Source organism: Dunckerocampus dactyliophorus, chromosome 6 (genome assembly GCF_027744805.1).
Source record: "Dunckerocampus dactyliophorus isolate RoL2022-P2 chromosome 6, RoL_Ddac_1.1, whole genome shotgun sequence".
Taxonomy (NCBI): Eukaryota; Metazoa; Chordata; class Actinopteri; order Syngnathiformes; family Syngnathidae; genus Dunckerocampus; species Dunckerocampus dactyliophorus.
Window position 1 is genome coordinate 27,019,253 of NC_072824.1, and position 21,638 is coordinate 27,040,890.

The window sequence follows — 21,638 nt, forward strand, 5'->3', positions numbered from 1 at the left end:
AATACTTTTAACATGACTATTTGCTTTCTTACACCAAATCAGTTTGCATGAATACATTATTGTATATGTCCTTCATTGTTTCGTTGCACTGTTTGGCAACGTTCCATAGCCAAGTTCCAGCCTGGCTTCATGCACTATTTCCAAGCCCTCCATGGAGCAGGTCTGGACATTCTTCAAGGTAGAACACCTTACAGTTTTAGCCGGGGTGCTGGTCTGGCGTTCAGAAGAGCCAGGGTGGAGAGGAGCCAGGTGCGTGGAGCCCTTGGCGGATGCAGGCATGTGTCAACAACGTGGTCACTTCACATATTGCAGACTTATCCCTTCTTTTATATGTTACTTTTCCTTTTTGTTTTCATGCAACAGAGCAGGCTTTGTAATCTTGGAAGTATATTTAGGGTTTATTGAATAATTGGCTACTTCTTCAGTTGGAGTATTTAGATGAAGCAGTATGAGGAATGACAAATCTGTCGTTTTCTGTTATGAGGTAATTCAATTCAACAATTTGCACATGCGAGAAGGCCGCATGTATGCGATATTTTTGCTCTGATTTTACATGACTTCTAGTTACAAATACGCTTATTTGCCCTCTATCTCTTTGAGGCGGAGCTGACAATCACTGGATGTGACGTCACATGAAACCCAGCAGTAGCTATCATAGTGTATGTACAGTAATCCCTCGTTTATCGCGGTTAATTGGTTCTGGGCCCAGCCGTGATAAGTGAATTTCCTGGAAGAAGGATTTCTTATTTGTAAAGGGAATATTTTCGTAGCTTTGTAATTCATTACAGAATGTAGCTTGAGTGTGTTTTGTGCTCTACCTTTGATATTGTTGTCTGTTTTCCACATCATTCGTCGTATTGTTGATTGCGGAAGTTTGAGGTGGCCGGATGTTCCCCTCGCATGCCCCCTGCAATAAAAATGTCTTTTTATAGAGCACAATTATCCAACATAAACTATCGGTCAAAAGTTTTAGAACACTCCAATTAGGAAAAACCTACATTTTTAAGTGTTAAGATGGTCTATCTGTCTTCCATTGTTAATTCCCTTTTTTCTTGCCATTTTTGTAGCAACAAGTTACTTTCTTCAGTACAGTGCTGTTCAAATGATGTTCACGAGGGTGTAGTACCACAGTGTTTTCCTAACACTGTTTTTATGCAGACAGAGGAGTTAGTAACACCTGTAGGAGTTAGTTGCACCAACTGCCAAGGCTTGATCAATCTCCATTTCTGCATAACAGCTTTAAATTGTTGACTCATTTTGTGGTACCTGAAGCAGGCCTTTTTGTATAATTCTGAAATACACATTATTTTTCAGTTTCAGTTTTGGGGAACCTTTTTAACCTCTGACACTTCACCACTTACTTTTGTAGCATTTCAAGCTATTCATTGGACTTGAATGACATGAATTTCAATAAACAACTGGAAAAATTGGAGTGTTCTACTAAACTAAGAACACATCAACAAGCTTGGATAAATAATGGCATTGTAGCTTTGTAAATACTTGTAAATATTACATGTTTAATGTTATAGAAGTTACCATTCCATGCAGTATTTGTCGTTGCCTGTGTGTCTGCTTATCTGTTGGTGTTAAGCATATGCATAGCGCTAATCGCTTGAGACTCAGGCCAGCTCAACATCCTCATTGTTCTTAACCATCCTCCTGCTTTTGATACCATCAAGCATTCTGTTCAAAGTCTTCTTTCTCACATGCAAAGCCATCCACTAATCTTCTAATTCATTCCTGAAAACAATTGAAACCAATCACTGTGTGATTCCCTCTGTACCTGTGCAATGAGTAAGGCCTCAAGCAGTTGTCCTCTGCCAGTGAAGAAGCTCACAAGCTTCTTTATGTCTGCTGTGGCAATGCAGTATGGGATTGCATCATCGTTATCCTCCGTCACCAGCTGGTCGGCTCTCCTGCATTATAAATATAAACACAATTTGAGATATGTGACGTCATTGCCATACACCAGATGAGCAATACACGTTACTTCAATGCATAACATAAATTCAGTGACATGTAGTCAAGGGATCATGAAATCGTAATGAGAACAAAAGAAATATGTCCCCTATCTGTCTCAAATATTGTTCACAAACCTGTCTAAATCTATGAACTGGGATATTTTCAGCTTCCTGGAATTGTGCACAGACCCTTGCAACATGGGGCCGTGTGTTATCGCACTGCAACATGAGGTGATGGTCGTGGATGAATGGCATAACAATGCCATTAGGATCTCATCACGTTATCTCGCAGTGCCGTCAATAAACTGCACCTGTGTTGGTTGTCCATAACATATGCCACTGGTTTCTGCGCATCCCATTTTGGAGCAGCTTCTTGTTGTGGCCAACTTAAGGTAGATGGATTATGAGTGCTCATTAACACAGATTTCCGAACAATATTTGAGAGAGATAGACCTTTTGTGTACATAGAAAAAGTTTTCGATCTTTGAGTTAAGCTCATGAAATATCAGAGACGAACTAAAGAGTTGCGTTTGTATTTTTGTTGAGTATATATTTGTAAATCTGACAGAATCAATGTCTCAACATCCATGAACCTCACCACACAACACTGCATACTTTGCACAGATTATTGTTTTGATTCTGGCTGTAGTCTTCTTGTTTTCTATTGCGTCATTGTATCTTTAGTATTCTTTCGTCTACGTACCTTACAATACCTCCAATTATTGAATCATACTTTACTCTTTATCTTCATGAATGTGACATTGCACGCACAGATAGTTTCCTAGCCCTGCATCGTTGATCAAGTGTACATAAAACCTACCTTTGCATCAGTTTTTTCCAGTACTTCATGGATACTCCTGGTGCTACAGCTAATGCCTTCTCCCACTGCCGGAGAGACAAATCCTGTAGTTTAATGCTCACAAACTAATTCTTTGCTATATTTTCAAGAACAAAGAGAATTTTATGTTGTATAGTTGGAGAGAGGGGTATATTAGCACACATGTGATTAGAGATCAAATCAAAAACAGAAACATGCAGCACACCTGTCCAAGCTCCACCATTAATTCACAGTATCGCTGAATCTGTCCCAGCCTCAGATGGATATCTGCTGCTTCTTTGAGGCGCTCTTCCTTACTGGGCGCACCAATACCACCCCCAAATTTAGACATCTTGATGATGGTCAGTTCCTGGGCTTCAGACTGAAGGAGAACACACAAAAAAGGCATAATGTGGTACTCATCTCCATTGCAAAACACTTTTCTTCATGTCATTTATCGATTTATCACACATTAATTAGCATTAGCTGATAGTGATCACTTCGTGCACAACAATGCACCTTTATTTTGACTGGTTGATGTAAGAAAAAGTTGCATTAATATGTAGCTTCCAACCAATCAATTATGGGATCTTACTGTTTTGAACTTTAGGAGGTGCTTCATGTGCATCACACCCCTGCTGTAGCTGCCTGGTAGCAGTGAGTCGTCCTGCCCCATAATGACCGACACCAAGTCCCACAGGTTGCTGCTGCCCCCTGGAGGCTATCAGAACAAACCCATAAATATGTGCAGACACACGGGAAAAAATAAAATAGCCTAAATTGCAAATTAAACCAAATGTCCATCCATTTTCTATATCATTTGTCCAAACCAAACATTCAATTTCCAAATTAATATTTTATTGAAACTAATGTATCATTGTCATTAATATTTTATTGAAACTAATGTATCATTGTCATTAAGGTGTTAGATTGCAGTATCAAATCCCCGGCTATATGTCCACAGGAACACGGATGATCAAAAACACACATTTCCCATTGGGTTTTCTCCGGGTGCTCCCGTTTCCTCCCACATTCCAAAAACATGCATGTTAGGTTAATTGGCGACTCTAAATTGTCCATAGGTATGAATGTGAGTGTGAATGGTTGTTTGTCTATATGTGCCCTGCGATTGACTGGCGACCAGTCCAGGGTGTACCCCACCTCTCGCCCAGAGTCAGCTGGGATAGGCTCCAGCATACCCGCGACCCTTGTGAGGAGAAGTGGCATAGAATATGGATGGATAGATTTTTGTTCTTTATTAATCAAATAAATAAATACATACATTTTTTCTTAAATGCCTCCTCGAAAAAAATCGGACCTAACAATGGTTCGCCGTTACTTTCTCTCCTGTCGTATCACTGCGCGCTACGTATTCGACAGTGTTTACATGCGTGGATGAAGACATTATGATGGCACAGTCGCATCGCAGCGGAGCAGTCATAAAGTCTTCATGTCGACAAAGGTAAAAAAAAGGCAAAGCTACTTAAAAGTAGCTCTTCTTTGCTATCTGTTTCGCAACTCGCAACTCGTTTGTTATTGTGCCGCCTACGGAAGTCACATCATGGATACTTCTGCTAAGATTGCCTTACTGTACAGCCTAAGGCTGCAGCACCACAATTAGGTTGGCATGTGCATAGCAGCCTGTGAATGCGTTTTTGTGTGGACAGAGATTGTTTTAAAACGGTGGATGGAGATTTTATTTTTTACCACCAGCGGGGGGAGGAAAACATCTGCGTTTGTGTGGACATATCATTAGTGGTACAGAAAATGAACACATTCACCTCAGTCTGTCTAAGTTCAACAACTCTAGCACCAAACTAATTGGAAAACCATGCCAACAAAAAATATGCAAATAATATTGAGAAAATAATTACCGAAAAGCATTCAGAGAACCAACGCAGCTTCTTGGTTGTGGTGTCAAAGTTGAGCTTCTCCAGCTCCTGTTTAATGTCTCTTGAGACTTTACCACAGAGCAGTGGTGGAGAGCCAGGAACCATAGCTGTATCTGCAAGGACACATCGTCAGCGTGGCTCCGGCAATATTTCAACTTCAGACAATAAAAGAAAAGTAATCAGGAGTGGTTTCATGATACCGGTGTTTCCTATGATCTTCTCCCAGGGTTGGTTGGTAAGGATGTTTAGCAGCAGAGGAGAGATGAGGGGTGTCAGAGACCAAAGCCTCACTGTACTATCTCTGCTACAACTGGCCATGGTGAATGGACGACTCTGATGGCATGTTAAACCTACACACACACACACACACACACACACACAGTTTGATGCAGTAATTAAATTAAGTTGGAAGAAGCTGTAAGTTTAGTGGCGTTTACACTTGCATGCATTTTTGCCTCTGCATTGTCCCGCATAGTTTGCACATACTTCACATACTTACTGTTTACGACCAAATTAGACATTGGGTAGGCCGCCATTGGCACGCAAAATTGCGTACCACTGCGGGGACAAAGTGTAAACAAAACTGCACGAGGACTTTCTTGTTTTGTTGTCCTGCTCCTCAATTCTTTCTTTTTTTGGTCCTGTCCAGACATTGGAGCAGATATTATTGCTGATCTAGATCAGGGATGGGCAAACTGTGGCCCGTGGGCCACATCAGGCACGCCAAGTGTCCAAATCCGGCCCACCGGGCATTTCCAAACTCCTTTTTTTTAAACTTTAACATCAAAACTGTAGCCAGCAACATGACTTGCAGTGCTATTGTGGCACGCTTGAGTCGCCAGAAGGGTCAGATGCAATCTGTAGCTTGTATAAAAAGTGATACACAACACAACACAGCACATCAACACACACATCGCAGAAATTGACCTACCTAGTGCACCATGTGAGCATACAAATAAATATCTACACATAATATCCATGCCAAAAAAACACCCTTATATTCCCGCTGCAAGGCATGCTGGGTAGCTAATGGTAGGTACACTTTCTCCCAACATTTTGCCATTTCTCAATTTTTTGCTTGATTGCAAAATATGTTGAGGGGGTCATCAGAGAAGTAAACAAGGAGGACTTAACATACTCTTGATAGCCAATGTTTTATTGTTCATATTTTATATTGTTGTTGCAGCTGGACTACCCAGCATGCCTTGTGGGCATTTGGAGGGTGACAATACAGAGAGAGACAACAACACCAGCAACAGCAATTGCAACAACAATAACAAAACAACAGAAACAAACAACAGGACTACATGAGCAAATGTCTATGATGGCCAAAAAGACCATAATGGAAATAACAAAATAATATCAACAGCCACAGTGATAATACTGTATTGAAACAGTCACACTTATTAGTGGTAACAGTAGTAAAGAAAATATTAACCATAATGGTGAACAGATCGCCAAAAACTGTTAGTAATCTTATTGCCGACATCACCATCACTGTAATAATACCAACAGCATGATAACAACATAGATAAATCAGTGAGTTATGTGGGGAAGTACATACAGTATGTACTGTGAGTGTGTATATGTATGTATGCGTGTACAGGTATCTCTGTAGATGTGTATGTGTGCACGTCTGCATGTACATATACATACATAAATGTGCTCGCATGTGTAATTGTCACTGACGGACTACCTCCTACCACACAGCATGCCCCGCACCACACATCCAGGACTAGCCCCCATCACCAGACAGCCTCCGGCCCCACTGGGGAGGCCAGATCCAATACTGGCCCCCCAAGACCCAGGCCACAGAGCTCCCGAATGTGTTTGATGCATGCTGATGCAATCAGTAAGCCTACATTCAATTGTAGTCTTACCATAGACATCAGCGCCATGGTCATAGACTGTATCCAAGCAAGTCCCGTCTCTTGTGTCCCAAACTTTGATTGTATAATCCCAAGAACCTAGACAAAATAGACATTCACATAGTATTTATGAGAGCTGCAACAATTAATCTGTGAATCGATGGTTAATCGATTAGCCAATGAATCGACCTATAGAACTATTTTGGCATTCAATTAATTGTTTTATTATTTAAAAAGGTGAATATCCACTAGGGGTGAAACTCGAGTAACCTCGAGTAATTGCCTCGATTACAAAAAAATGATCGAGGAATTTTCTGTGCCTCCAAGAATCGTCACGTGTGCTTCCGTCACCAACGCGCTTATGTCACCCAGGCAGAGGAAGAAGCGGGTGTTTGGTTAAACGAGCGGGAAGATGGACGAGACAAGGGATAACGACAATGACGGAGAACAGGAGGAACAAAAAATTTAAAAAGACAAAAAATGTTGAAAGTGTGGGAGCTTTTCAGGCTAAACAGCAAGTTGAACACGGTGATGTGTATCCATTGTAACACGGCACTTACATACCACAACAGCACATCTTCCATATACTGCAGCATCTCAGAATTCACCCAGAATGGAGTGGAATGTCTGACACAAGGTGAAATTAACATAGCAAATTAACACAATTTCCTGTGTATAAAACACACCGGTGTTTAAGCCGCACCCACTAAATTTAGAGAGACAACCAGATTTGTATATATATAAACCGCACCGGACTATAAGCCACACATGTCCACGTCATAAAATGATATATTGTGGCGTGCAAAAGTCCATGAGGACCAGGCAGCTCTTTACTTGACAGCAGCCAACCATGAGCGATGAGAATACTCACAATGAACTTATCAATCCATCGGAAATCGCAGAAGGTCATTACTCAATATCCAATAATCCAAAGACCGCTACAATCATCACACAGCAACTTAACACTCAAAAGGTAGCTACGAAATATATAAGACAAGTACCAATACGAGTTTTTTAAAAAAACAGCTATTTTAACTGTTCTTTGCCTGGCAGCCATTACCCCAAGAGCGCAGTGACGACGCATCCAATAGGTCACAAAAGACCCCACAACAACATCCAAAAAGTCATGCTGTGGCTTATAGAGTGATGCGGCTAATATGTGGTTGCATTCTGAAGAAGAAATACTTCTTCACGTATTCTGTCATGAGAACATGGAGGCACGCCAGGGCTGCTCGTAGAGTATGTCCGACCATAGAGCAACTTGCTGGGCCACGCCATGTGGCTCCACCCGCTATTTAGCCTGGTTCTACTGTGTATTATTAAATAGTCCATGTCACGGCATGGAAACATGCGGGTTGTAGACCGTTGCGGCTAATCCATGGACGAATGTGTTTTCTCTTTAAATTTAGAGGGTGCGGCTTAACGACGCGCTCTATAGCCCAGAAATTACGGTATTTGGGAAAAAAAACATTTTAGCCAAAGTGAATTACTCTCTTCTATTCCGTGTTATCCTCTTAATGAGCTACCTGTATGAACATATAAAAATTCCAAAGGAGTCTGATTATTAGATCTGACACAGAATTCATGACTTGTAGGTAAACTGCACAACCTTTAAGATTCTTTCTAAAGCTGTATTAACTTACAGTGGCAGACATCATTATTTACACTACCAAGACAGGTACAGTTCATAATAATTTAAAATTAATTTGCTAATTTAGTGATACTTATTTTATTCAATCAAATACCACTTTCGTCAAGGCTCAAGTTAAGAAAAATGCAAAAAAAATAACCATACTTTACCGGAAATGAGGAGGTATGGAACCTCTGTGTTCCACATGAGGCCTCTGACTGGAGATGTATGACCACTCAGCACATTGATACAAGCGTCCTGTGTGTAATCCCATATACGAACAGTACTGTCCAACAAGAAACACACAGGGCGTCCTTTCTTTAAATTATTTTGCTTTCACAATAGAAAACCTCACATATTTGCAGGAAGCAGATAACACTGTATGTTACATTGTCATATTTTCATTCCATGTATCTCTTGCTTTTTTAATTGTCGTCCAAAATGATACATTTTTGTGTTAGAACTCACCCATCATCTGATCCAGAACATAGTATCCCTTCTCTGAGTGGAGACCAGCGCACATGAAATACTTTAGCTAGGTGTCCAGTGAAGACCTTCAGCGGCTGGTCTGAACTGGTGGCCAAGTAGTACACGCGAACATTCTTATCCTCACAACCGGTGGCAATCATATCTCTGCAGGGAAACAGTTCATCCACTGTGAAAAGTAAAACAGCTACAAGTAATCACCTACTAGCTCACATTCTTTATCAAAATGCTGACACTTGGAACTTTCTTTGGCTCCATTTTGACTTATTTTGCAGCCGCGATCAAAAGAAAATCAGGGATATATATGTACTGTATACAGCAAAATACCAAGGTGATGTCCGTGTTTCTCTCCCTGCCACATTGTGTCTTTGGCAAAAATCACGTACCGATATGCATTTTGAATTGCTTTCCGCATGTAGAAACTAGAACTGTAAAAGTATAAAAAACTTGTCTTGTGTGAACATTTTGGCCTTTCTGGCACTGATTAATTGGATTTACATTATTTCTTATGGGAAAATTTGATTTGGTTAGAGTCGGATTAATGACACTAACCAAGGTTTTACTGTATAAAGAAACTGTGTAGAAATGTTTTCTAAATTATTTCCGATGATACTAAATAGTAGGGATGAATTATATTTTTTTAAGCCATCCATCCAATTTTTATACCGCTTCTCCTCTTTAGGGTCACGGGGGCATGCTGGAGCCTATCCCAGCTGACTTCGGGCGGGGTACACCCTGGACTGGTTGCCAGTCAATCACCAGTCAGCACATATAGACAAACAACCATTCACACTCACATTCATACCTATGGACAATTTAGAGTCGACAATTAACCTAACCTGCATGTTTTTGGATGTGAGAGGAAACCGGAGTACCCAGAGAAAAACCCACACACGCACGGGGAGAACATGCAAACTCCACACAGAAACGCCCAAGGGAGAATCGAACCCAGATCTTCCCGATCTCATGACTGTTACTGTGTTGGCCAACATGCTAACCACTAAACCACCGTGCGGCCCAATAGTGATAATTCCTGCTTCTCAAGACCAATAACAATAACCGATGCACCGGTGCAGACCTGGAGGTAAGAACAACTCAAACAAAGTTGGATTTGACAAATTGTAACTGTAGATTTGTCCTAACCAAATATCATGATATCACTAATATTAACAAAACATAATATATATCAGTATCGTGGCTAGAAGTGGTTTGCTGGTCAACGGGGGCCGGCGATGGTGAAGAACTCTCCGGCGATGTGAGCAGGCACCTTTCTTTGTGGCTGGTGGGGTTTGCTGTGTTGAGGGTCGGTGTTTATTTATCTCATCACAAAGTGTTCGTGGAGCATTTGGTGCAGACAAGGTGTCTGAGACAGTTGGGATGTCCCAAACGATCAACACCATGTTTGTTTACAACATGTGTTAACAGCACGTCACACGTAGGAGAAAAGGAGCACTTGATGTGCTCATGCTAACCTCATTGCGCTGAGATTTTTTTTATGTTATTGGATTTATCTGTATGACATCATAATTTCTCATATCGGCTCGCTAATTATTCATACAATATTTATTGTGCACTTCTACTAAACAGTATCATTAACAAAATACAACTGATGGCTTGAGGTCTTACTTGTTGTTCTGACTCCAGTCGCAGCCAAAAACTGCAGCCGGGTGTTTGTACTTATGAAGGACTTTACCATCAATGGTCCGAATGATGCTGGTAAGATAGAAAAACAATCAACTCCAAAAATACAAATTGAAATTGAAAAAAGGCTGTCTGAAAAGGTGCATCTTTAAAACGATGGCTTACCAGAATCCGTCACCACTACAAGTTGCAATCCTTTTTGAATCTTTATGACTCCAGGATATACAAAATATACCATTTTTACCATGCTGGAAGAAGACATACACCACCACATAAATTAATACATCTGTTAAGAGTTCAATACTATATTGATTTCATCTATTAAAAGAAACACAAGATGTCCACGTCATAAAATGACATATTGCGGCGCGCACAAGTCTGTGAAGACCAGGCAGCTCTTTATTTGACAGGAGCCCATCATGAGCTATGATAAAACTCACAACGAGGAAATCACAGGAGCTCATTACGCAATACTTGTATAACAGTCTGACTCACAGTGTCATCAGCAGCCAGCTGCCGGGCCACCAGAGGGACCTCATGAGCGTGGCAGCCATTGGCCAATGAACCGCTCTGTTGAGACTAAATGCATTATGGGATGAAGTTAAATTTGTTGTTTTTTATTTTAAACTCGTATTGGTAATTGTCTTTATTATTTCTTAGGTATACCTTTTGAGTGTTAAGTTGTTGTGTGATGATTTTAGCCTTCTACCTAAGATGACACCATGAGTCAGACAGTTATACTGAGTAATGACCTCCTGCGATTTCCGATGACAAGTTGACAAGCTCATCGTGAGTTCCCTTGTAGCTTGTGATAGCCTCCTACCATAAACAAAGAGCTACTATTTTCTCACTGACTCTCGAGCGACACAGTTTAAACAACTAGTAGTAGTTCTGAAGTATAGGAAATGTCACAACATTAGAACATGGTCATAAATTAGCCGCACCGCTGTATAAGCCGCAAGGTTCAAAGTTTAACAAAAAAGTAGCGGCTTATACATCAGAAATTATGGTAAATAAAATGGACCTGACTGACAAATTTTCTAGCAATGAAGCATCAAGCAACCTCATTAAATTGTCATAGCATTGAATCAATGGCAAGTGGACCGTTTAAGGTGTCTAAGATGTTTTGCCTCTCATCCAAGAATGCTTTATCAGTTCATGCTCAATGATTAGGTGGGACACTAGTCTGACTAGGTAGGACAGCCCTAGTCATGGGATGGAGGATCCCTTAAAGATTTATCCTTTAAAGGTAGAGGCATGTCCAGGCAAAAACGTTTTTCTCTTTAGTAGTGCAAGACAAGTGCAAGACGTCTACCAGCCAATGACGATTGTTTGGGTGGTAACACCCTATTTAGCATTCCATTCAAATGTACCAATGGTCAGGGACACACCTGAAACCAAGCTGGTTGTGCCTTGTTTATTTGTTCGAGGCTAAATGACTGAATCTTTTACTGTAGTAAGGGATGAAAGGACAGCATTGTCTCTCAACTTTAACATAGATGGCTTCCCTCACTCCTCTTTCAACCCATCTGTCTTCTGCTCGGATGAGAAGCGAAACATCTTGTAAGACAACCGAAACAGTCCCGTTGCAATCAATTCAATGCCATGAGATTACAATGACCTGGATGAATGACAATATTCACAGGCAACCTCATTAAAGCGCGTGACAATCTTTCCTTTCCTGACGTCCCAGATGAAAGCTCCATTGCGAGACGTTGCACCTGCTATGCAGTTTAGGTCCCCTTCAAAACACACACAGAACCATTTCCACTGAAACGTAACCTTAGTGAATGTGTGTGTACATGTGTATGGGTGGCTGTGGGTGCTTGTGTGTGTACCTGGAGCCCAGGACAAGGAGTACACCACTCCTTCGTTGCCAGGGGAGGTGTGAACAGCTGTCAGAGTATTTGTGTCCCAGATTTTGATGGTTCCATCAAAGCTAGCCGTGGCCAACAAGTTTGGGTCATCAGGTTTAAACTTGCAGTCAAAGATGGTCTCTACATGACCCTGGAAAAGGGCAAGGCTCATTAATTCTATCACAAACACATTTCATTCTCCTAAAATACTGTATTATGCAAGTTCTTTCATTTTGATACCAAGTCACGTAGGAAGTCCCACTTCTTCGCTCCCATGTCATAGAGTCCCACCCCTCCATCCATGAAGCAGCACACTGCATGGCCAGGAGGCAAAGAGAAGGACCGGCTCTGTGAAAGAGTTGGGGGAGGTACTGCCTCACTGGTAGAGCTCGTGTGTTGACTTTTACTGGGAGAACAGGAACTCTGAGCTGTAGACAGAAGTAGAGGGAAAGTACAATGACATTTACATTCTATTGGAAATTGAGCTTTTTAACACGACTAAACACACACATATCTGATCTCTTGATCGTTTATTTAACCAGATAAGCCTCGCGGAGATCAAAAATCTCTTTTACAAGAGTGACCTGGCGAAGAAGGCAGCATAACACAACGTTTCTGACCAGACATTCCCAACATACAATACAACATTCACAGTGAACAACCAACAGTTTCAACAATTAAAAAAAAACGGTTACATTGGCCAAAGCCCATTCATTACACGTTCCTTTAAAATAGCCTTAAATTCTCCTAACGTACCAAGTTGAGATAAGTTGAAGTCATTTTGCAGATCATTCCATGCAAAGGGTGCAGCGTACTGGAATGCTGTCTTACCTAACTCTGTTCTCTCACTAGGAACGACCATCAGTATGTTTTTCTGAGAGAGCAGAGCATACTGTTGTTGGTATCTTCCCTTTTATAATATCTAGAGATTAAAGTTATATATGCAAACAAACACAGTGGCCAATATTGTCCAATATTGGTCCCAAAACTCGAATGTCACAACCATCATGAAGAATAAAGATGGTATTGTAACGTCTGCCCAGACGTTGTGAGGATGATGAGAAGGTTGTTGATCAACCATCTTTCTATTGCAAAAGCAAAACAGGCTACTGTCAACCGCAACCAAGCCAAAAAAACATCAACAAAATCAACTGTCTTCTCTGCACGCAGCCGTCTCCTGCCGCAAGCACACACAAACAGCCAGGAATCAACCTGTCACGTTTACAGCCTCACAGACATTTACCCATGATGGGTTCATTCATAAAAATGCGCAATAAAAGAGCAATTATAGCAATCTTAATCTTACCCATTGTGTTTTGTGCCTAAAAATGCCAAACTCTGCATGTGATTTTGGAGATTTATCTAAATGAATATGAAGACATTTTAGATAATAATTATTCGTTTCTCAAGGTCCAAAACGTGTTAACTGTACCTTTTTTTGCAAGAGGGGTGTTGAGGACATGTAAAGCATGAAATCCAGTTTTCTTGAGTTTAATGCTGTCCAAAGGAGTGGAGCGAGACACATTCCATATCCGTAATACTCCAACCTGGGAATCTGAGAGAAACACATGAGCTAAATCATGTTGAAGACAGAAATGCATGTTTGAAATTAGTCAATCAAAACAAAAAGAAAGCAGGGGTGGACTGGGACAAAAATTTGATCCTGGAATTTTTGGTCCAGACTGGCCCACTACAATCCGCGCGCAAATACTGTACATACAAACACGCAAGTTCTTAATAAAACTACTATTCTGAACAATATCCCTTTATATTCTGGAGCCTTCAATAAATAAATGAGAGTGAAATCATTCATGGGTGGGCTCACTGGGCTGCCGGGGTCTCTGCTGAGATCATGTCCACAGGACAGGTTGTGACCTGGGCCTGCCACCTATCACAAATCTGGACGTGAAAAGTAGAGGAATAGTGTAGAATAGTTTTGAACAAGACAACATGCAAAAAAAGAGTCTGCATGCAAGTCAGAAGATCAGAAGATCAGAAACTGTGAAAATAGTACCTGTAGATGTACATGCTCAAAACACATTACCGGTACATTGTAACAGTCACTTGTAAGCTTGGAGATGTTAAATGTGACATCCTTTGATGAAAGTATCACAGTTATTCATAAAAGTAACTCATCAATGAATCAGTATAGTAGTGTAATAGCTGTGACTTGTGTGTCTGGGCTTTAAAGGGGCAGGGCCTGGGAAGTGATGTGTGGGACGTCACAAGCTAGAGTGGGACGGTGTTTAGCTCAGTGCTAGCTGGGGAGTTGAGAGTGTGTGAATGACTGGCGTGAGTTGAGGCCGACAGCCGCAATCGTGTGAATGTTCACTACATTGTGTTGTCCGCTGTTAAATAAAGTGATTGAAGTGCATTGGCAACATGAGCCTCACCTTGACCACAAACAGGGGCATTACTTGCTATTTACTATTACTTACTATTATTTGTCAAAAGATCCGGTTTCAACCCGCTGTACGACCAGTATTGTGGAAGAGGCTGTTTGGCAATGCTGGCACTCGACTGAAAGTAAAGGAGGAAGCCAGCGAGTGTTTAATAGACATGCCTGAGACTAACTATGCACGGCACAGACGCCATGGCTTCAGCATTTCACGGCAAAACGAGGGCCGGGCCACCATGACGTCAGAGGTAAACAAACATGTCGGCGCCCATCAGCACACGTGGAAGGCTGAAATTCTCCAGTAAAGAAAGCCTATAAAGCTCAGTTTGAGCTGGTGGCTGATGCAGCAGGCTGGACTGAGAAGGTGAAGGCAGTTGGCAATATCACTGACAGATGACACTCCATCCTGTTTGCTGCTGCTGAGCCCGGAGGAGAGGCTTGATTACTGTACGCTGGCTGGCACACTGCACAGGTGCTTTGGGGAGTTCAATGTGAAAAACACCACAAGCTGTGAATTCAAGCACCGTGACTGACAGCCAGGTGAGCCGCTCCTCTCACTTGCTCATGACATCGAGGCCCTGGGTTGGCGCGTGTTAGCGAGCTAGAATGAACTCATTCGTGACCAGTTCGTACAAGCCCTGAGACCGGATGAGCTGCACGTCCAGCTGGCTCACCCCACAATCCTGGGTGAGGGTGTAGCATCCAAGGGGATGCTACAGACATCGTCCCGTCCGGTCTCAGCTGCAATGTTGGCAGAAGGGGTGTAGCAAAGGCCCGCATGAGTGGAGTAACTGCCATGTGCAGTAATGACCCATTGAGCCCAGTGTGAGGATCGGAGTGACCGACACACGTGCCCTGCTGTCTGCTGGGGGTTTGGTCAACCAGGTCGGCTGTGACGCTGCCCCAAGTTGACAGACCAGGGGGGGAAACAGGATATGCCCCAGATTCAGGTTTGCCCTTTGTGCAGGTGTTCTCCGTTCGGTCCTCGAGCCTGTCTCAATTCCCATTTAGTATAGTGTAACACTGTAAAGCACAGCCATAAATAAATAAACGGTCGTTCATCGGGCAAATTTTGGTCGGCCCACCGGTAAAACTCCCGCTAGTCCCAATGGCCACTCCACCCCTGGGCAGAGGGAAAGCATAAACGCATTCCATTCACACAATTTTATGCTTACCTCCAGTAATGAACATGCCTGGGGCAGAGGGGACCCAAGCTAGACACTGAACTGATGCAGCAGCCGAGGGGAAGCAGAAAGATGTGATACAAGCCAAGGCCTCGCTGTCCACCAGCCTTATGCCATTATTGAGGTTGGACACTGTGAGAGAGTCGACATATTACGTTTGGTCATTTGACAATCAAAAATATGTTCCCATGGTCACTTCCGCTATTACGCCACTCAAAAATGTGACTTTAGTGATACTTCAAAATAAACACCTGGATGCTAGGACGCCTGTTACAAAGGAAAAATCTGTCCAAGGACAACCTTAAGCATATTGTACACGTGAAGTGTCAGGGAGATCCAAAGACAGCAAATCTCCTGAATCACATTTGATAGATTTCAATTAAAAATTTATCTCTGCCAAATTTGTAGCTCCAGCTTCATTTTGGTTGCAGCGCTTTTCTATGTATTATCGTTCTTCTTTTGTTTGTTTAGAGAAGGACCACAGAAGCTCCTTAAGACTACTGGCTTGGGGAAATACCATACAATAATCCCTCGTTTATCGTGGTTAATTGGGTCCAGACTCGACCGTGATAAGTAAATTTCTGCAAAGTAGGAATTCTTATTTTCCTCATACATAAATAAAATACTTTTGTAGTTAGAGCATAGAAAAGTTGTTTACTACCTTCTAAATAAGGTTTTTAACATTATGAGAGCCCTCTAGTCAGCCCTATAGTCTACCTTTACAGTAGACATAATATGATAAAATAAGACATACAGTATAAGACGGACATAAGACTCGTGCTTGTTGCTGTAAATGTGTTGGTGCTAGGGGAACTGAGTGGGGGGCGAACAGGAAGTGATGATGGGGCTACAGAGTTGAGTTTTAACTTGGCATTGGTTACGGCCACAACAGTAGCCCGTTTTAGGTATTATAATGCCTGCTGTAAAATCATTCATACCTACAATTAGGCCTGTCACAATAATCTATAAATCGAACGATAAAAAAAAAAACAGGTCGATAATTATGACGCCCTCGATAAATTGACATGTGCATGTGTGCGTGTATTTGCGTGTCTGTTCGTCTCACAGGCTGGATGACAAGATGGTTCCCTCTGCATCTGTCTGTGTGCATTGATTGGTTCTATAGTGGAATGAACGGAGAGTGGGCTCTCATCTCATTCAGTCTCTTTGTGGAGGTGGGACTACTAGCTACTAGCTACTACCCCAGTTCGTTTCATAAGCCAGCATACGCTAACATAAATTACGCCAATAGTTTTTAAGGCAAATAGCACAGCCACAGTGTGGGAATATTTTTTTAAACAGAATGAACACGGGGAGCGCATGAACACCAACAACCGACACAGACAGTTTTCCCAACTGGGAAAAAAACTACAGATGGAGGTGCTCAGGCTACGAAGCTACCATGTTGAACAGATGCCAGTTGGTGGCAGGCGGACTGTCAGCAACACTCATTTGAAACTATCACTTTTTTAAAAGCTGTGTGGCGCACACACATGAACATAAAGTAAATATAAGTGACTGACATTGTTTCAAATGAGCCCAACCTAATAAATAGTCTGTTGACAAAGCATCCCATTCCAGAGCGCTGACTGGGTCCTCTTCATCTGTCCCCTCTAAAGACTCAGGACGCAACACATGCTTTTGACTCTTGCATCCTACACATGGGAGAAAGAGGAATGAATGACAGTGTGTGTTTACAGAGACACGGTCTAGGGTGTCTGCTGTAAGGACGGGGACAAACATAGAAATGGCTGCTAAAGAATGTGTTGGGGGTAACAACAGTACCAGTACCTGGCTGAAAAATAGACAAACTTCCGTCAGTATGTCCAAATACGAGTCTTCCCTTCTTGGTGGGGTGCCATCGGAAGAGGCATATATCGGACAAGAAAGAGTGGGCCTCTTTATGCACTGTGACACCATGGTCAGAATTCCCATAGACCCAAACATATAGCGGACCACGCTGGGAGACAAACGCCACTCCGTCAGCGGAATTCCAGCACCAACTGACTGCTGCAGGGACTCCTGGAAGGAAGGACATGATGTGACGGTGTACACTTTCTGACAGTAAAACGCAGTTTAATGAGGCATCTACCTTTCGTGTTGTCCAGTCGTGCTACAGCCTTTTGCTCAGCTACATTCCACACGATGAGTAGGTTATCAGCCGAGGCTGACGCAAACAGATCAGCGTTATTAGGACACCAACTTATGGCTGTTATTGTCTTCTTGTGTTCTGACATGATGGACCTTAACTTGAACTCATTGTACTGCTGGTCCAACTACAAGAGACAGGTGGAAATAATCAGGCATTAACAGTACAGTGGAACCTCCGCTAGTGTACGGTTAGCATGTTTTTCGGTTAACGTAAAAAATGTAGGCCTCGATTCACGTCCGTTTCCCTGTTTAGTATATGGCGCGCGTCTCGTCGTGTCTGTATTTTTATCACAAAACTTCCTTGGTAGGATCCCATTAGCTTGCTAATGCACGGAAACAGGAACAAGAAGTCAGCTCCGTCGCCCGGCTAGCATTCTTTGCTAACTAACACAGTTATGCCACAAGTCTCAAAAATGTTAACACCAAACCCGTTTTTACAGTTTTACAATTTGAGTTTTAAATGCAAAAAAACAACTCTGAATGAATATAAATAAACGAATGAAAAGGAGAAATCATTTTTAAATTTTTTGAAGGTACCATTTACGGTAACTTTTATCTTCATTGAAGACGTAATTGTTGACAAAGACACGATGTGGCAGCAAGATCAACATTGACACCACCTTTGTGTTTTGATATGAGTTATTTCTTGAATTCAATAGTGTTCTCAAACTTCTGGCACTTGCAACTTTGCAGCCATGATCAAAAGAAAAGCAGAGACTTGAAGTAAGAGTTCAAGAAATAACTTTGGCAAAACACAAAGGTGGTGTCCGTGTTGATCAGGCAACCATGTTCATGTTGTGCCTTTGGCAACCATCATGTCTTCAATGAAGGTAAAAGTAACCGTAAATGTTCATTTATCCCTTTCATTAATCGTTTATACGTACAGTCGTCCCTCACTCTATCGCGGTTTTTCAAAAAATTAATTAATAAATGATCGCTATTTCGATGTCCTATTATTAGCCAGAGAATATGCATATTTCAGCAAACTGTACAAATTTTTTTGCCAAATTTGAGAATTTTCAAACATAAAAAGGGGTAAATGAACTAAAATACAATTACAGTAAAAGCCATTAAGACCAGCAGGTTGTGAATGTAGCATGCTACATCGGTCACGTGGTGTCAGTAATTCTTCGATAAGACCACCACCGAAGCTCCAGACTTGAACAACATTGAACAACACAACGTATTGCAGGTTTAAACTATCTCACAACAGGCACAATAATAACAATAATCATAATCACAATAATAACACGAGTTACTGTTGCCACTATAGCCCACGATAAGCTAAAACTCAACTCTGAACCCTTGAAGTCTTCCTGTCCGCCATCAATTCCGCTCCCCTACAAGGTAAACTGTCTTCAATGGCTTATTTTCTCTGTTTATGTCTACTATATTGGGTAACACGACTGTAACAGTGACTATATGGGTGTTATTTCATGCCTGGAAGGTTCTAATAATGTAAAAAAAAAAACATATTTAGAAGCTTGGAAACAGGTTTTATTAAGGTAAAGTCAAAATTTCTGGAACGGTTTCATGACTCTAACCAAGGTTCCACTGTACAATATTTATTAGAGTGGGGGTATTTGACATGGACTATTTACTTGATAATCATATTGGCAACATAACTAACATGCATGCATTTTACTTAGCTCTGATGAACTCTAACTATGTCTATGTCCATCGTTCCTGACAGTCATCCCGTAACATCAAATCAAAAGGTCTGTCAATCAAATCATGTTGGGGAAATACATTACATTTTTTACAACATGCAGGTGTAGATTTTTTTTGTTTAATTAGTATTTCTTATGCTTCCAGATGTTAAATTGTATGTTTTTATATTTATATGAACTCATATTCCCTTTTATCTGTTGACACAAATGATGAACAAAATGAAGAATAATGCACACACACTCACACAGTTTACCTGGTAAATGTATATGGCAAGAGTAGCGCAGTAGGCAAAGCGGTCTCCACTGGCAGCACACACGTCGTTATTCCAGGGCTGACAGCCTGCTGCCAGCAAACCCACCTGCTTCACCTTGGTCATATTCGCCTACAGGCATATAAACGTGATGGTTACCTGGTTATTGCTTTATACTTCCATAGCATTATTGTGAGTCATTTACAGTCCTGGCTAAGTGAATGTATTGCACATGATAAAAGACAGGATGGGTGCATCACCGTGACAGATAAAGACTTGAAAAATACCACATAAATAACACAGACTTTCTGAAGGTAAACAAAATAAAATACTCTTCAGTGGTGAAGTCTATCACCTGGTTTCAACTGGATAGCATGCTTTGTTTTATGTGCTGTACTGTACTAATCCCCAAGAGGAAAAATAGAGCACACACATGCAGGCATGCAAGGAGAGATGACAGTGAGGAGATTACATTAATCTGGGCAGTGATTGGCTAAAACTTCTGCTTATCTCCTGATTAAACAATGGGGAACTTTACAGAATCACAATAGAATGTCACAAAAGTGAGTACACCCCTCACATTTCTGCAAATATTTACCGTAATAAAATCTTAAGCTGGGCCAACACTGAAGAAATAACACGTTGATCCAATGTGAAGTAGTCCGTGTACAGCTTGGATAGCAGTGTAACTTTCAAAAAGTGAGTGCACACCTCAGGAAAATGTCCAAATTGTGTTAAAAGTGTGAATATTTAGTGTGGATAGCATTATTTTCCAACACTGCCTTAACTCCCCTGGGTGTGGAGTTGACGAGAACGTCACAGGTTCACTCTGGAATCCTCTTTCAGGGCTCTGTGACACCTCCACCTTCTGTTTGAGGATGCCCCACAGATGCTCAGTAGGGTTTAGGTCTATCATCTTTACCCTAAGCTTCTTTAGCAAGGCAGTGGTCATCTTGGAGGTGTGTTTGGAATCCTTATCATGTTAGAACCTCTGCAGCAACACTGGCCTAACTTACAGTATATGTCTATTTTAGATGACGCTGAGCATGTTCACTCAACTCCCTTGGTGGAGCATGACGAGGCCTGTTCTGAGTGGAAGCTGTCCAATTAAAGCGCTGTATGGTCGTGGTCACCATGCTGCAGCTCACTTTCAGAATGTTGGCAACCTTCTTTTAGCCTAGAACATCTTTATGTAGAGCTCCTATTCTTTTCTTCACATCCTCAGAGAGTTCTTTGCCATCAAGTGCCATGTTGAACTTCCAGTGCCCAGTTTGAGAGAGTGTGCGAGCGACAACACCAAATTTAGCACACCTGCTCCCCATTCACACCTAAGACTTAAATATTAATGATGGTTAATGCCGAGGAGAAAAAAAATACTAATTGGCGCAGTATGTACAGTTTAAAATGGGGTGTACTCACTTTTGTTGCCAGCAGTTCAGACATTAATGGCTGTACGTTGACATTTTGAGGGGACTGTAAATTTACACTGCAACCCAAGCTGTACACTGACTAATTTACATTGTATCAAAGTGATACTGACATTTTGTAATAATTTTGTTTTCTTGAGGTGTTGTGTACTTTCTGTTGTTGATTGGTGAGATATTTTTATTCTATTTGAATATCAATATGTTTTCTTCAACTTCAACAAAGTTTTTAGAAGTTATGTACAGCAACACCTGGAGTGAGGCATTGCCTTTTATTTGCCTTGAGCTTTTCAGCACCCTGGACAGCATCCTTACACACTCCTGATTTTAAGTCCAGTTGAAAAATTACAAGGATTTACATTTTGCACTGTTGGATCTTAAGGGGGTTCTACCTACAGCTTCAAAATGC

The 21,638-nt window shown here is 41.5% G+C and overlaps 1 protein-coding gene across 4 annotated transcripts in view; it reads right to left on the reverse strand.

Annotated features, from left to right (window-relative positions):
* The window catches only part of wdr17 (WD repeat domain 17), a 36,183-nt gene that overhangs the window by 12,271 nt on the left and 2,274 nt on the right, over positions 1-21,638 (reverse strand). For 2 of the 4 annotated variants that reach the window (XM_054779655.1, XM_054779653.1), the window contains exons 2-21: positions 19,809-19,937; positions 17,826-18,009; positions 17,525-17,755; positions 17,278-17,388; positions 15,725-15,865; positions 13,584-13,706; positions 12,392-12,579; positions 11,946-12,302; positions 10,461-10,543; positions 10,281-10,367; positions 8,637-8,801; positions 8,339-8,454; positions 6,551-6,637; positions 4,871-5,020; positions 4,653-4,783; positions 3,374-3,499; positions 3,005-3,160; positions 2,782-2,846; positions 1,784-1,916; positions 819-907 (exon numbers count right to left, since the gene is read on the reverse strand). In XM_054779655.1, the coding sequence (XP_054635630.1) occupies positions 819-907; positions 1,784-1,916; positions 2,782-2,846; positions 3,005-3,160; positions 3,374-3,499; positions 4,653-4,783; positions 4,871-5,020; positions 6,551-6,637; positions 8,339-8,454; positions 8,637-8,801; positions 10,281-10,367; positions 10,461-10,543; positions 11,946-12,302; positions 12,392-12,579; positions 13,584-13,706; positions 15,725-15,865; positions 17,278-17,388; positions 17,525-17,755; positions 17,826-18,009; positions 19,809-19,931 (2,846 nt within the window). In that variant the 5' untranslated portion in view covers positions 19,932-19,937. The remainder of the gene's footprint in view (positions 1-818; positions 908-1,783; positions 1,917-2,781; positions 2,847-3,004; positions 3,161-3,373; positions 3,500-4,652; positions 4,784-4,870; positions 5,021-6,550; positions 6,638-8,338; positions 8,455-8,636; positions 8,802-10,280; positions 10,368-10,460; positions 10,544-11,945; positions 12,303-12,391; positions 12,580-13,583; positions 13,707-15,724; positions 15,866-17,277; positions 17,389-17,524; positions 17,756-17,825; positions 18,010-19,808; positions 19,938-21,638) is intronic. The other 2 variants (XM_054779654.1, XM_054779656.1) reach the window with 2 other exon arrangements.